Source organism: Sturnira hondurensis, unplaced genomic scaffold (genome assembly GCF_014824575.4).
Source record: "Sturnira hondurensis isolate 20B ecotype Veracruz unplaced genomic scaffold, ASM1482457v3 Scaffold0019433, whole genome shotgun sequence".
In the NCBI taxonomy this organism is placed as follows: Eukaryota; Metazoa; Chordata; class Mammalia; order Chiroptera; family Phyllostomidae; genus Sturnira; species Sturnira hondurensis.
This window is the reverse complement of record NW_028092064.1, coordinates 424,451-439,279: the sequence shown is the minus strand read 5'-3', so window position 1 is coordinate 439,279 and position 14,829 is coordinate 424,451. Positions and strand designations below refer to the sequence as shown.

Below are 14,829 nucleotides of genomic sequence, written 5' to 3'. Positions count from 1 at the left end.
TTTTCCTCCCCTTAACGCCCCTCCCCCAGCAACAGCCTACCCAATTGCTAGTGAACACCCATGGGGGCGGCTGTCACCTCCTCCCCTCCCACAGCCACAAGGAATAGATCCCTCTCTTGAACACTCAGTGACTGGCTCACAGCCACTCACACAACCTCCGCCCTTACCCCCTTGGCTCTCCCAAATCACACACCCAAGGGAACAAAACTTACACAGCGCTCTCCACACACAGAACAAATATGCCTGTCACACAATTTCGTTCACTCACTACTCAAACCAACACTTCCAACCCTAGCCTCTGACACTCAGAAATGTATACTAGGACCAACGTTACACCAAAGTGCCCCTCACACACTCTAACAAAGAACATACACTTTTCTCACACAAACTCACCTTTCCACAGCTATTCACAGTTGCTTCTAACCCTTCTGCACACTCCTAACAAATAGCATTTTTCCAAGACAGTGTCGAACAAAACCTGTAGATCTCTTACACTATAGGAATCACCTGCATACCTTTTACACACTCATAAAAACACATACTTAAGGGCCACACTCTTATTCACCAACATACACACCCACATAGAACATGCACATCTTTCTCCTGTGCGCAGACACCCCCAGGACAACGGTTACATGTTGCCACATCCCTCTTACACACATCACTCACCGGAAATAGGCCTCTCAGATACACACACAGACACCCCAGATAGCAGGGGTTGTCCCTTCTAAAGACGAGGAAGCCCTGGCTGGGTAGCTCAGTTGGTTAGAACATTGTCACAGTGCACCAAGGTTGCAGGTTCGATTCTGGGTCAGGGAGTGTACGTAAGAATCAACCAATGGATGCACGAATAAGTGGAACAACACACTGGCGTTTCTCTCGTGCGCTCTAAAATCCACTTTAAAACAAACAAAGATGAGAAAAGCAATCGCAGCCAGAGCAGTCGCCTGGGGTGCCGCAGCACGCGTGTTGGGGGAGCCAGCCACCAGGGCAGCTCCGGTAGCCTCAGCAGGGCTGGCAAAGGGAGGCCGGGGAGCTGGAGAGTGTAGTCTTCCTCCTCCCAAACCCTGCCACCCTGGTGCCCACATGGGCTGCCCACTGTTTCTGTTCATGCTCCTGTCTGCAAAGCCACATCCTGTGTCACCTTCACTTCTACCCTTTCCTCTGGGGAACTGGCTGCCCATTTTCCAGCCTTAGGCAGCCACATATAGACAATGCTGGGAGAAGTGGCCTATCGGAAAGCCTGCGGTTTTGAAAAATGGCCAGCACCCAGAAGCTTAGAACCTTCTTCCAGCTTCCTTAAAGTTTCCTGTGGGCCTGGAGGTCTGAACAGGGACGTGGGATACCAGCCCTCCAGCTAGCCTCAGGTGCCAGGCTGACCAAGAGGACAGTGCAATCCCCAAGTGAGCCTCATGCTATCCTCCTGGGGTGCATGCGCCCCGTTGGAAAACTTTTCCACTGGTTCTGACACCTATTTCTGAGGGAGGAGACCAGAAACAGCTGAAGACCCCGCTGAGTGTGCACAACACCTTATAGCAACGACTGCCTTATTCCCATGGGGACTTCTCTTCCCAAACCCCCTGCTGTGAGTGCCTTCAACACTTAGCCTCCTGAGAACTTAGCCCTCCACCACACTGCCCCCAACAATTCAGACGTGAGAGTTCCCTTCATCCTGCCGAGAACCCCCTTGCTTCTCCTGAACCTCTGCAGAGCTGCCGGATGACGGGTGGGGTGGGTAACCCCACTTCTGCCACAAGCCCCATCCCAGATAAAAGACTCATAGAGGGCTGGAGGTGCCCATTCCCTGGGCCGCCCTGAGTACCTACTGTGTCTGGGGGGTCTCGGCTGGGATCTGTGGCACATCCCAGGAGCGGTAGCGCCACATCTGCCTCAGTGCCCCCGGCCTTTCCCCTTCTTCTGTCCCCAGCGCCTCCGCGGGGCCCAGAGCTGTGGCCTCATCGCAGCCTCCCCGGGTACTGTGGCCAGCCCCCAGTACGCTCATCCTGCCGGCGACTCTCTTCCTCTTTTGGCACTTCCTGACCGGGGGCCCTGCGAGAGGCCAGCTGACTGCCCCAGCAGAGGACCAGGGACTTCGCAGGCGCCTTCCGCTGGCTGGGGCAGGAGGCCGGCTGGAAGAGGAGCCGCGCGGGAGAGCAAGAGGCAGGTGAGGACAAGCCCAGCCCAGCAGTCAGGAGACAGTCCCAAGAATCAGAGGCTGCTAGGCAGCCACCAGACCTGCCCAGGCTGGAATTTGAACCTCAGCCTCAGGCTGGCCTTCCTCTCCACTTCACCTCTTGGATTTTCACCTCTTAGCCCTGCTGAGGTCTCCCACTTCATCACAACTACCGGGTGTGCTGGGTAGGGGCGTGGTGAAAACACCACGCACACACAGCTCTCTCTCCTTCACACCTCTGTGAGTGGCACAGCATCCAACAAGGGCCAGGCGCACGGGACAGGGGCAGAGCAGAAAGAGGAACCAGAATGGAGCTGGAAGATGTGGGCTCATCATGTTTCTGCCACTTACGAGCTGTGCGACCTTGGGTCAGGTCAGCTCAGGACCTTTCTGGGTCCACCTTAAACCTTTCTGGAATAAGGTAGGAAGTAAACAGATGAACCTGTGAATACACGTGTCAGGGAGTTTTTCTGAAGCCTCAGTTTTCACATCTGTAAAATGGAAGGAGGGAGAGAGTAACTGAACTCATGGTATTTTACGAGGTTTAAATATGAGGTAAAAGGGTTTATAAAGTGAATTCATTCTATAGCGATTTATTGAGTGCCTTCTATGCATCACACACTGTGTCAGACTACTTAACAGTGAGCACAGAGGCAGGGCTGTAACTAACAGAGCTTAGATTCTAGTGGGAAGACGAAGGATATTATTCGTATCTAGGACACAAAAAATACATAAAATAATGCCGGGTAATGGGATGTGCTATAGAGAACAAATGAGGCCGAAACGAAGGTGGAGGAGAATGATGGTGGCTGGGTGGGAGGGGGATTGGGAAAGCGTCTCTGAGGAGACGACCTTGACAACAGACCTGAGTGAATCAAGAGCAAATGACGTAACCACCCAGGAGCACAGAATTTGAGGTCCCGAGGAAGGAATGGACTTGATGCGTTTGCAAAGAGGCCTCACTGTGCTGGACTCCGGGGCCATCGGAAGGTTTAATAAATACATAGTAAGGCACACACTTACTCTTTGTTATTAGGGTTGTCTCTGGGTTGGAAATCGTACCTTCTTCCAGCACGCTTTAATCACACTGCTCTATAATTATTAGTATTTTTTTGGTAGATCTGTATGTGTTTGCCACCCCAGGAAAGCTGTGAATTTCTGGAGGACAGAAACGGTGTCAGTTCAGTTGAACAAACGTCTGTGCTGCGGCACCTGCAGCGCGGTGGGCACGCGAGGCCATCCCAGCCCTCAGAAACCTCTGTCTGGTGCTGTGACCGCCTTTGCGACCCTCGTGACTGGGATATAATATTTCTCAGCAAATATTTGTTTAATAAATCGGGCTATGCCATGAATAATTAGTACCCAGGAATGATAGAACAATAGCTAATATTTCACAGACACTTCTGTACCAGAAACTTTCGGGTCTGTGTAAGGGCCCTGAGAGGCAGACCCTGTTATTTTCCTTTTACATCCGGGGACACTGAGGTACAGACTGTTAAGCTCATTTTCCCAAGGTCGCCCAACTGATACCTGGTAGGAGCAAGAATCTGTGCCCTTCAATAAGACATTCAATGGCCCCTCTAGGGTTGGGGACATGCAAGTGATGTCCCTGCGGCTCAGCACCCGCTTTTCTGGCAGCCTTCCCTTCCAGCCCATCATCTCTGAATCCCTTGGGGCAAGACCTGCATGCTGTGGCCCCTCGGAAATTCTGCCAGCTAGACTGAGGACTATTCTAGAAGACTGTTGCAGGGGCCTTTGCTCCTCTCCCAGGGATTCTGCAAGTAGCTCGAGCAGTTAAACAGAGGAAATGGGGCTGGGCTTGTTTTCCAGCTGCAGCTCCTGGCAGCTCTGGAGCAAGCAGCAGAGAGCAGGAAACGCGGCTCCTGGAGGGGAAGTGGGCGGCTGGAGGCTCTTCCAGGCGGAGCGGGTCCTCCTGACTACTGCAGGACCAGAGTCCTCTTGGGCTTGTCCTCCTGGAAGCTGTTGGTACTTTCCAGGTTGGGGGAAGGACAAGGCTGGAAGGGACAGGTGCACAGGGCTGGGGAAGATGCCCTTGGCAGTTCCTAGGATAACATGTGCCAGCACTGGGGAGCTGGGGACCCCTCAGAATCCACCCAGATACACACAGGAAGAAGAATCTAGGTGAGAAAATTATTCTGGGCTTTGCTGAGGCCCCAGAGGGTGAGGTGTTCTACTTTCTGTGGCCTGGATGATGAAGTGGGAGCTGGGGAAAAGAAATGTACCGGGGCACCAAACACTCACACCATGATCTGGACAGCCTCTGCTCTCAAAACCGGCCAAGCTGGCCTCCTTGGCCTGACCTTCAAGGCTCCTTATGTTCTGGTTCCTTCCTTTTTTTGCCTCTTTGTTCAGGCTTTCCCTGCGGAAAGAGATTTTCTTTTGCTCACACCAGGCTGGTGCCTGCCTCACAGTAGGTGCTGGGTTGCCATTTCTCCCCTCTTTTTCCCACACTTCCTTTAACGTGCGCCCTCACCCCTGCGAAGGCATTCTGCCTCTGCTGCTTCCTGGCCCTGTCGCCCCCTAACGTCTGACCAGGCAAAACCTCCATCCTTCAAAACCCCAGCCCAAGAAGCAAAAGTGGGATGGTGAAGAGAGGCCCAGACCAGGGTCCATTGGTTTGAACTCCAGACCTTCCTGTGTGCCCGGGCAGGTCACTTAACATCTCGGGGCTGGACGATGAACGAGATGACTTTAAAGGTCTCATTTAGCTCTGGCAGTTTTATTTGAATCAGCTTCCTTGATCTCTAGGTCCTCACTCATCCGTCTGTGTGACAGTGTTTTGTAAATACTCACTAAGAGTCAGATGTGCTCCAGAACCAGCGGTCCCACCTACTGATTCATCCCCGACATTCACGTTCCTTCTTCCCACATCACCTTGTGTCAGGCGGCCTTTTGTGCACCTTAGTCTTATCTCCTTACAGGATTCCCGAACGGCGTGTAGCTCCTAGCTCTGCACCGGGGGCAAGTGTGTGCTTAGTAACTTCCTATGGAAGTTGAAACAAGCTGAACATAGGTGTCCAACAAGCTGAGCAGAGGGAGGGCAACTGGCTTCCTATTGGCATGAGTGGCTGGGGTGGGGGGTAACATGGGGGAGTTTTTGAGTCTAAGTTCCTTCCCAGAAGCTAAGCCTGTGACCCCGGTACCTGCCGAAGCCCTTGGAAGCATTCCAAGAGCCCCAGCTGATTGCCAGCCCTGCCCAGGCGCTGGGCCCCTGGCACCACCCCGACCCCCAACACAGGAGACAGAGGTCCCTGAGTTGGACTGCAGGTGCCCCTAGCTAGAGACTGAAGGAAATTTGATTAGGCTCCTTCTGTGTAGCCTCATTAAAGTCATGAGCAAGGAGGAAATCTGGAGGAGGGGCTTGAGACCCTCTCCCACTGGGGCAAGAGAGCTGCGGGAGCTCGGCAGTCAGAGGTGGACTCTCAATCACCGCGCTGTCTCCTGAAAACTGTCCTTTGGCACCTCCTGGGTCCCCTCTAACTCCCTCACTCTGGGTCAGCTGGGTGTGCCCCAAAGAGCCTCCGCCTGACCCCACGCTGGTCTGCAGCGCCAAGCCCCCGCTGCCCGCCCTCCCAGTCCTGCCCCCCCACCCTGCCTGCGGCAGCTCCTGAACCCCGAAGCAAGCAGAACCACCTATTAGCTGCCGTGTCCCCTGTCCTGGCACCCCCCCCCAGGAATATGTGCACTTAGTACAGAGCCAGAAGAAACGATTCTGAAGAGACTCCAGATTTTTAAAAGTAAAAACGGCTGTGGAGTGAAACCCACCTGAGTTTGGATCCTTGCTTTACCAGCTAGTGGCTGTGTGACCTTGGCAAATTGCTTAACTTCTCTGAGGCTCAGTTTCTCACCTGTAAGAGGCTGCCCAAGGGCCCTCAAATCCCCACCTACTCTGTGCACGCTGCTTAGTTTTCCTTCCCCAAACGTCTGCAGCTCCAGAGCATCTGTAGGTCAGGCACAGTGGAGCCCAGCAGAAGCCGTATTTAGTTCCAATGCCTTCCCTCTACCCACCCCTTTGGGTGTTTCTGAAGAGAGGTTTTCCCCAGACTGTGCTAACCCGTGTCCTTGGGACCTGGCCTCCTGAGTGGCTTCTCTGAATGCTCTGCTCTGAAACTGCACCAAGGCAAAAGCAAGACTCCAAGCCAGGCTCCCTGGTGCCTGGCCCAGGGGCCGTGTTCTCAGCAGCACACTCAAAAACCTGTTCAAATGCCGTTAGTCCTCCCAGACGCCCTCAAAATGCTCACATGGTTTGTGCCTGCTCTCGTGTGGGTGGTGGGGAGCATGGGATGCTGGGGGTGGGAAGCGTGTCCCAAGCACCCTCTGTCAAAACAGGCTGGGATAACATCCTCTCCCTGGGTTCCTAATCCCTTGCTGCTTCCTTCAGGACGAGGCTGGCCCCACTTCCGGGCACTGCCCTGTGTGGCCTTTGACTCATTTGTCAGCAAGAACCTCAGGTCCCTGCGGAGAAGAAGTTCCAGGCAGAGTCTGTGCCCCGCCCTTCCCAAAGAAAGGAAAATAGATAGACCCCCAGCTTCCGGCTTCCTCTGGCCTTGGGGCGCCCCCCTCCTCCTCTCCATCTCAGCTCTCTGCCCCCGGTTTTTGCATTTTTAATTCAGGACAGAATGTGATCTCTTGCAGCTCCTTGCTTTATCCTGTTGCTATTTAAATTACAAATCGGCCCCATCTCCCTGTCACTCTTGGGTTATTTTTAGCTCCTGGTAAATAGCAGCAGGGAGAGTTGGATCAGGTGCCCCTCCCTGGAGGAGTTGTGTGCCCGCTGCCAAGTGCCTGCAGCAGGGGGCACTCTCCCCTGCCAGGTGTCTCCCCCAGCTGCTCCCCCGCAGCTCCTCAGTTGGGGGGGGAGGGGGCAGGGAGGACGGCAGGCAGAGGCACGCACGCAGGCTCAGTCCCTGCCGTGAGCCTCCATTAAGCTCTGCCACCCCCAGGTCTCACCATCACCCATCTCGCTCAGGGCCAAACTCCTTCAGGGGCCATGCTGGACCCAGACCCACAAGGAGGTCCACCATGGGGGTGGGGCGCAAAAGATCTTCAACTGTGTCTCAGCTGGGCTGTGAGTCAGGAATTTTGCATCACTTATCTTGCTGATCTCCCCAGCCACCCTTTTGTATGGGTATTAGTGTCCCCGTTTTCCATTTGAGGAAACAGGGTCAGGGGTGAAAGTGGCTTATCCAGCTAGGAAGGGGCAGGGCTGGAATTTGAACCCAGGTCTCTCTGACCTTGAAGCCTGCAAGCCCGTGTATTGCACTGTCTCTTTCAGTAAAATGCCGGTGCTGTTTGTCCAATGCCCAGGTGGATTCCCAATGCCAATGTCAGCTGTCTTTCCCCTGGGCTTATCGAGTCCCATCTACTGGATCAGGGGTTGGCAAACTCTGCCTCGTGGCCATGTGCAGTCTGCTGCCTGTTTTTGTAGGGATGTGAGCTAAGAATGGTTTTTACAATTTTAAATGGTTGGAAAAAAATCAAAAGAATAATATTTGTGACAGTGGCAATGATACGAAATTTAAAGTTCAGTGTCTATAAATAAAGTTTTGCTGGAACCCGGCCATGCTCCTTCATTTACATACTGTCCCTAGCTGCTTCTGTGCTACCATGGCAGAGCAGAGTGACAGAGAGCGTGTCAACTGCAAAGCCTAGACGACTTACTGTCTGGCCCCGTGATGAATCCTACTTTTGTCAAGGGAAGGGACTGTGCCCCAAACTTCCGGGCCATACAGTGCGGGGCCCAGGACTAGAACTCCAGACAGAGGTGCTGGTTTCCCTTCAAGGCCCTGCGGGGGCCACGCTGCACCCAGCACAGGGAGGCCCCCTGCCAGCCACACCCCATTGGTTTGGCTTCTTCACAGGGGAAACCAGTGGTGTCCAAACCTGCCTGATTATCAGAGTTACATGGGAGAGGTTGTTAAAGTTGAGATGCCCAGGCCCAGCCCTGGACCACCTATATTGGGATCTGCAGGGATGGGGCTTCAGAAATTATTTGAAAAGAAACCCCCCAGGTGGTCTGGTTAGGGAACCACGGGGCCGAGCTCCAGAGGCCCAAGCTCTGCATCCTGACTGGGCCTTTCAGGCCAAACCCAGTGTCCCTGGAGCCCCTCTGGCTTTTTCCAGGCTGTACGCAACTCTCCAGTGGTCTCTTGAGCCCAGCCTTGATACTCCAGAACTTCCTCGAATGGGTGGGACGTACCTTTCCTCACACCCAGACACAGATGGAAAATGTCCACCCATTCCCCTGCCCCTGCAAGAGTTTCTACTGGCACAAACCTGCCATCTCTCCATTCACATAAAGCAGCTGTCAGGCTTGGGGGTGAAAGGAACTTATTTTCCAGAAACTCCCCGCATTCCTAAAAGCTTCTACTGTCCTGCTGACAAGCCTGTTCTCACCTATGTCAGAGGCAGCCAGGCCTCCATCCTGTTTCCGCGTCCAACCCCCCCCCCCCCGCCCTCAGATTTTTTTTGCCCCCGCATTTCAGTCCCTTTTCTCTCTGTGAAGGGCTTTCAGTTGCTTTTCTTAGCAACTCACAGCGGGGTGGGAGGTTCAGCTCAGAGCCAGAGCTGCTTGGAACTGTGGCAAGCGGAGGATGTGAAGAGGGCCACCGTGGGCCTGAGCTCTTGCCGGTTCTGGGCAGCCTGAGCGTGGAGAGCTTGCAGGGGTCATCAGCCCACTCAGAGCTGAAGCCCCATGGGAGGGCTCGGCCAGATAGCACAGCTTGTTCCCTGGGTCTGGAAAGGTTTTGGAGGGCCCAGGGCTGCTGCCTCCTTCGTGGAGTTTCTTCTGCCCCCTCCCCAGGGGCCTCTCTCCTTGCCTTGCTGCCTTGTCTGGCTCTGGTCCTAAGCCTGGGCTCCTGGCCTAACCCTGGTGTGAGGAGGTACCTCTTCTGATTGGCCCCGGGGTGGTGGCTGGAGCCTGTCCGGGTGCTATCTTCTGCAGGCCTCGCACAGGTGACTCACAGGTCTCTGGATGCCTTCGTAGCCAGAGACGAGCCACAGCTTGGTCACCCTCTGTTCTTAGTAGCTAAAGGCTCTGATTTGGGCTGTGGAGGGACCTCCATTCAGGGACCACCCTGGGAGAGTCCCAGTCCTTGCAGCTGCTTCTGTGTGTGTGTGTGTGTGTGTAGCCTCTTCCCTCCTGGCTTTTTATTTTTTCTTTGCTCCTCATCCTCTAAGGCTCTACCCCACTCTGGCCTCCTTTCCAGCTTTAGATACTGTTCGTCCCTGACCCACAGCCAAGGAAAAAAATCTGAGGTCCCCCTGTATGTCACAGGTGAAGACCTGAGGTCCAGAGAGATATTGTCCAGCTGGAGCACACACGGTGAGTCCCTGGCAGAAATGAGAATTCAAGCCAGGTCTTCCGATTCCCAGGCTAATATTCCTTCCAGGATTCTACATCCTTTGCCCCACCTCCTCCGGTCACTCAGTCGCCTGTGCACTCTCTCCTCCCCCAGGGGACTGTCAGGGGCGCTTCTATCTGCATCCAGAAGGTTAGGGACAGATGGTGCCCCACTCCCTGCACAGTGCTCTGGGAGAACTTAGCAAAGGAGCTCAGTGCACCTCTGATTCCTCAGGTACCCCCCAAAGTGAAGGCAGGGACCATGGGAACCTAACCTATTTCCCGTTTATTCTGAGCATCTCGCTTTGTGAAGGGGAGGCACCCTCCCCTTCTTCCTCATCTTCCCCCAAGTAATGGAGGCCTGATGACTTCAGAGCCATTAAGAACCTAAAGGCCCTTGGAGCCTCAGGGCTGGGCTGGTTTTATGAAACATCTTCCCAGAAGTCCCGGGGTGAAGCAGGCAGCCTCAGACACTCCCCAAGCCCTCGTGGTTGCAAACAGACAGGAGAATTATCCTCTCTAACCAGGCTGATGGCGTCAAGGACTGCAGATGCCTCCTTGTCCCTGCTGGACCCTCCAGAGGAGGTCACTCTGGGCCAGGAGCTTTACTGGGGCAGCAAGTCCAAGCTGAGGCTGTGGTCTGAGAGAGGAGGGGGAAGGTAAGGGTTGCTTCTGCCCTGCCTCCACCCCCTCCACAGATGCCCTGTCTATGGAACAAATGTACCCACCCTTGTGTGAGGGACAGCCCTCCCTCGACCCCTCCCAGGTCATAAAAGTGATTTCTGGGCCCATCCTGGCTGATTCCTCTAGGGAACCCCCCAGGCAGAGGTGGCAGGATCAGGGCAGCAGGGAATCTTTCCCAGGCAGAAGACCATTTAATTAAGATGATGTCCTAAGGTTGGGGGCTCGAGGTTCAGTCTGCCACCGAGGATGCCAGTGAGGGGCTGCTGGGGCCAAGGGGGCCAGGGGGGTTCCTTTTCCATCTCTAGACAGCAGGGTCTTAGCTGGCCGCAGGGAGTGACTCAGTCACTCCCAAAGCCAGCACCTAGCCCCGGGGTCGGCCCCCAGGAAAGCTCGAGTAAGGCCTGTTGAATGACTCAGGGGTCCCTCTTTCTCCCAGAAGGAGGGCCAGGGAGCGGTCCCAGCTCGCCCCAGCAGACGACTGTTTGTAAGACTCATGTCTAGGTTGGTGTCTCCTCACTGCCCAGCACAGTGCCTGGCACGCAGTTGGCACCAGTAATTCCATGTTCAGTGAACAGGGCTTGCACGGTTCATGAAGAGCAGGGGTCCCAGAAGCCCCCTCTCGCCCCCTGCACACGGAGGGCAGACCCCCCCCCCCCCCCCGCCCCGTAGTAATTTCTCAGCCCTGGGCGTCAGGCAGCAGCCGGCGCTCGGCGAACGCCGCCTGAAACAGGGCGGGGGTGGGGGGTCCTGGGCGCCGCGCCCCCCTGCCCCCTTCTTACCTGTAAGACACTTGCTTTTGCAGGTGCATCTGACGGAACCGCTCCTCCACCGGGGCCCCGGCGGCCGCGCCCCGGGGTCCCTCGGGCCACAGCTGCGGGACCTCGGCTTCCGCCCCCCGCGGGCCGCGTCCCCGCACCGCCTCCTCTGCCGCTGCCGGGCCGCCGCCAGCCCTGTCCCCGCCGGGCCCGCCGCCGCCCGGCCCCTCGGCCATCCTGCGGCTGCCCTCTCCCCGCGGCTCCTGCGGCCTTTCGGGGTCCCCGCTAAAGTTCGTCTCCCTTTCTTCTGGGCCCAGGGAAGCGAACGTGAAGGGAGGGGAGCGCCGGGCCCCTCGCGTCCCTCCCGACGCCCGGGCTCCGACGACAACGAGCAGCGAGATGCTCGGCGTTGGGCCCGGGAAAGGCGGCTGGGGTTCTCCCGCGCCCGGGGCGGGGGTCCTCGGTGGGTGTCGGGGCGCTGCGTGGTGCGCTCTGGGGCGCCCCCCGGACGGCGGGCGCCGGAGCCGCAGCGCAGCGGGAGCCGGGGCGGCGAGATGGCTCCTGCAGCCGCCGCCTCGCCAGGCACCGGAGTGTCACCTTAGAGACGCCCGCGGGTCCGCAGGGTCCGGGGGCGGGGAGGGCGCTGCCCCGCCCAGCCCGCCCGGCTCCGGGCAGGGAAGGAGAGAGCGGGGCCCAGCCCGCGGTGGGTCCGAACACGGCCCCAGGCGCGAGGCTGGGGGTGCGGGGCGCCCGCCAGAGCCCACTCCTGCCCCCCGCCGCCCCCGGGATTCTGCTGCTCGGCAGCTGCCAGTCACCTCCCGCCCGTCGCTCGGCGTCTGCGATGCACCCCCCCCCCCCAGCCTCGTCCCGCGCTTTCCGGCCTCGGCAGCCCCGGCGGCCCGCAGGTGGAGGGGCGCGGGGGCGGTGACGGGAGAGGGCTTTAACCCCGTCTGCGCCGTCGGAGCTTAGAGGCCCAGTTCGATTCGGGGAAGGGGCAAAGGAAGGGGGAGCCTACTCTGGGATGCCTTGCCTTAGGAGACGGAACTGATCGCCGGCAACACCGTCTTTAGGCCTAGAGTTCTTCTGGACCCTGCCGGGAGAGGGGCTCCTCGTCTGGGGCGGGGTGCTGAGCGTCCAGACCCTGGAGCCCCATCCCTTCTCAGGGCCTGCCTGCCTCCTCCCGCCTGCCCTGCTGAGGCTTCTGGGCCAGGGTCTCTCTCAGACGGTTGAATCAACGTCCTGGGGCACGGGAAGCTGATGAGAGTCTGTCCCGGACTCCCTGCTTTTCTTGTACCTCCAAACCCCATGGTTCCTCCTCTTGTTCTTGGGATGTTCATCACCTGAACCTTACACCTGGACCACGCCGGGGTTCTGGTTGATTTCTCAGACTAAGGTCTCCTCCTCAGGGCCCCAGACTCCTCTTTCTGAAGCTGACCTTGACTGTAGCATCCACTCTCCCCCTGCAGTACTCAATGGCTCCCCCTTGCCAATACTTCAGTCCTGCATTCAAGGCCCCCGTCTCCCCACACCTGATCTTCCCACAGATCTCCTCTGCTTCCACCCATTTCCCTCACTCCTCTGTGCTCCTTCTTCTGGGAACTGTCATCAGGCCTGTGTGGCACTGTCCAGGCTGTCTACCCCACTTGATACTTCCTTCCCTTGGTGGACTTCACATTCTGAGGCTCTGCTCAAACATCCACTTCCAGGAAGCCCCCCTGGATGGTTGGTTGTAGTGGAAAGGCTGTCTCCTTTCTCCCAGCCCCCATTGCCCTCTGGTCTGGCCTAGACTGTGTCTTCTCTTTCCCCATTGACCGTGAGCCCAGGAAGGTGGGAGGGACCAGACTGGCAGGGGCAGAGAATGGGCTACACACGGGGACAGCTGCGCTGTTCCAGGCTCCTCCTGCTCTCAGTACCTCTGAAGGCTAGGGACAGATGATGCCCTAGCCTTCAGAGGTAGCGCAGAGCGGGGCCACTGCCTGGAGTTCGTGCCCCTCTCTCTTCTGCCCACGGGAATTCTATCATCGAGGCCCATCTCAGGGGCCACATTCCCCGTGAACCCCTCCCTGATGCTCTCCACTACAGATGCTGCCTCCCTCCTTCAGCCCCTGATGATTTCCTGAGCCTCTCTCTGGGCAGCCCCCTCACACTCTAACAATAACTAACACCTCATCTGAGTCTCACCACCAGTCTGGTGGTAGATGTTATCTCTTCCTCCATGTTACAGATGAGGACACTGGGATGTTATTCAAGTGATTTATTTGCTCAAGGTGGCTCAGGCAGTGAGTGATGGAGCCAGGATTTAAAGCCAGTTCTTCTGGCCCAGAACTCATGCCCTTTTCCACTTCCCTGTGCTGGCTGCCATACAGTAGCAGCCTTGAATTTGCCTGTTTCCCTCATCTGAAGCTCCCAAAGGGCAGGAAGGGGCCTGCTTCAGCTCTGCCTCTCACCTCCCTCTTCCCCCGCACCCCAGCAATCCCATTCATTGTGGATGAATGGAATAAGAGGAATTGCATTAACCTTCTTGGCCATGGGGGGAGCTTCTTCCTAAAGCCAAGTTCTAAGGAAGGTGGGGGCACGGTGCTGTAGTGGCCTGCCTTCCAGTTGTTGCCCTTGGAATTGCCCTTGGGTTTGCTAATTTCCAATCAGCAGGGCCCAAGATAGCCTCCTACACCCTGAGTGATGGCAGTGCTGGCTGGGTTTGACGTTCCCTCACCAGCTGCCTAGCTGCTGGGTTTCCAGGTTGGTGTTTTGTTCAGCTCTTTCCTGCTGAGCCCTCCCCACTCAGTCCTTTTAAAAGGGAAGCTGCTCCCCTCTGTCTTCACACCTCCCCCATTTAGGACCAGATGCTAACTGCATTATTTTTTTAGCTACTGCACCGCCCTCTTCCCAAGAATCCCAGGGACAAATGAAGGCCCCCTCCCCTGAGCAGCCTGACCACCTTCTGCAGCCTCCCCCAGCTGCAGCTTGCTCCGGAGAACCTCTCCAGCCCATTGTCTCTGTGCTCAGAAAATAATAGCTAATGGCTTTTGCCTGTTTGCTGCAATGCTGACCTTGTGCTGAGAGCTTTACGTGCAAGCATTCAGTTACCCCTCCCGGCAATGTTATGAGGGTGGGTACTATTTTCCAGGCAAGGATACTGAGGCTTCACGAGGTCAGGTAACTAGCCGAGATCATATGCCAAAGGGCAGCACAGACATCAGGGCTCATCGCAGCCTGTCGCCCCACCTCCCCATGACCCAAGGGGCACCTTTTATCAACATCAGATAGGCCAGTTTGGCCTCTGGAATTGGAACCTTGCCCTGGCCCATCCCAGCTCCAGGCCTTGCCCACAACTAGTCTGGCTTCCAGAGCTTCTGGTTTCCAGGTGTAACAAAGGGGTCGTTGTGGCAATCTGAGCAGAATGCCCGTCACTGTGAAAGCCATCACAGGTGTGACAAAGCTGGCTGCCAGGGCCAACAATAGAGTGAGGAGGCTGTAGCTCTATTACTGTGGATGCACTGGGGACACTGCCCTTCAATGGCAGTGACACACAGCCCTGAGGAGATGGAGTGTAACAAGGCAGCTTGTGTGAGTGGGCTGACCCCTCGTCCTCACACAGGTGGGGAAGGCTGCCTCGGACGGACAGGCAGAAGGTGCGGATCGCAGATGAGCACAGTGACCCACTCTCCAAATCTCGGGCTCTCTGGAATAGTTGCATAAGGAAGCCCCCATGTTCCTGGATTAGGTGCGAGAATAAAAACCTGGGCTGCGGGGGACAGGGCATCTGGGGGAGAAAGGGGTCTGGGATGAGAGTTGGGCAGCTGGAGGCACGGCATGAGCTCCGAAGCCAACCAGAGCTGTGTTCAATGACCAAT

At 56.6% G+C, this 14,829-nt stretch overlaps 1 protein-coding gene across 5 annotated transcripts in view; it reads right to left on the bottom strand.

Annotated features, from left to right (window-relative positions):
• DGKZ (diacylglycerol kinase zeta) overlaps nt 1-11,454 on the bottom strand; it is a 41,341-nt gene extending 29,887 nt beyond the window's left edge. Inside the window, exon 1 of one of the 5 annotated variants that reach the window (XM_037027996.1) lies at nt 11,000-11,454. In XM_037027996.1, coding sequence (XP_036883891.1) covers nt 11,000-11,211 — 212 coding nt within the window. In that variant the 5' untranslated portion in view covers nt 11,212-11,454. Of the gene's footprint in view, nt 1-1,822; nt 2,018-10,999 lie in introns of those variants that run through there. The other 4 variants (XM_037027997.1, XM_037027998.1, XM_037028001.1 and 1 more) reach the window with 4 other exon arrangements.
• Nucleotides 11,455-14,829: the final 3,375 nt, after the last annotated feature.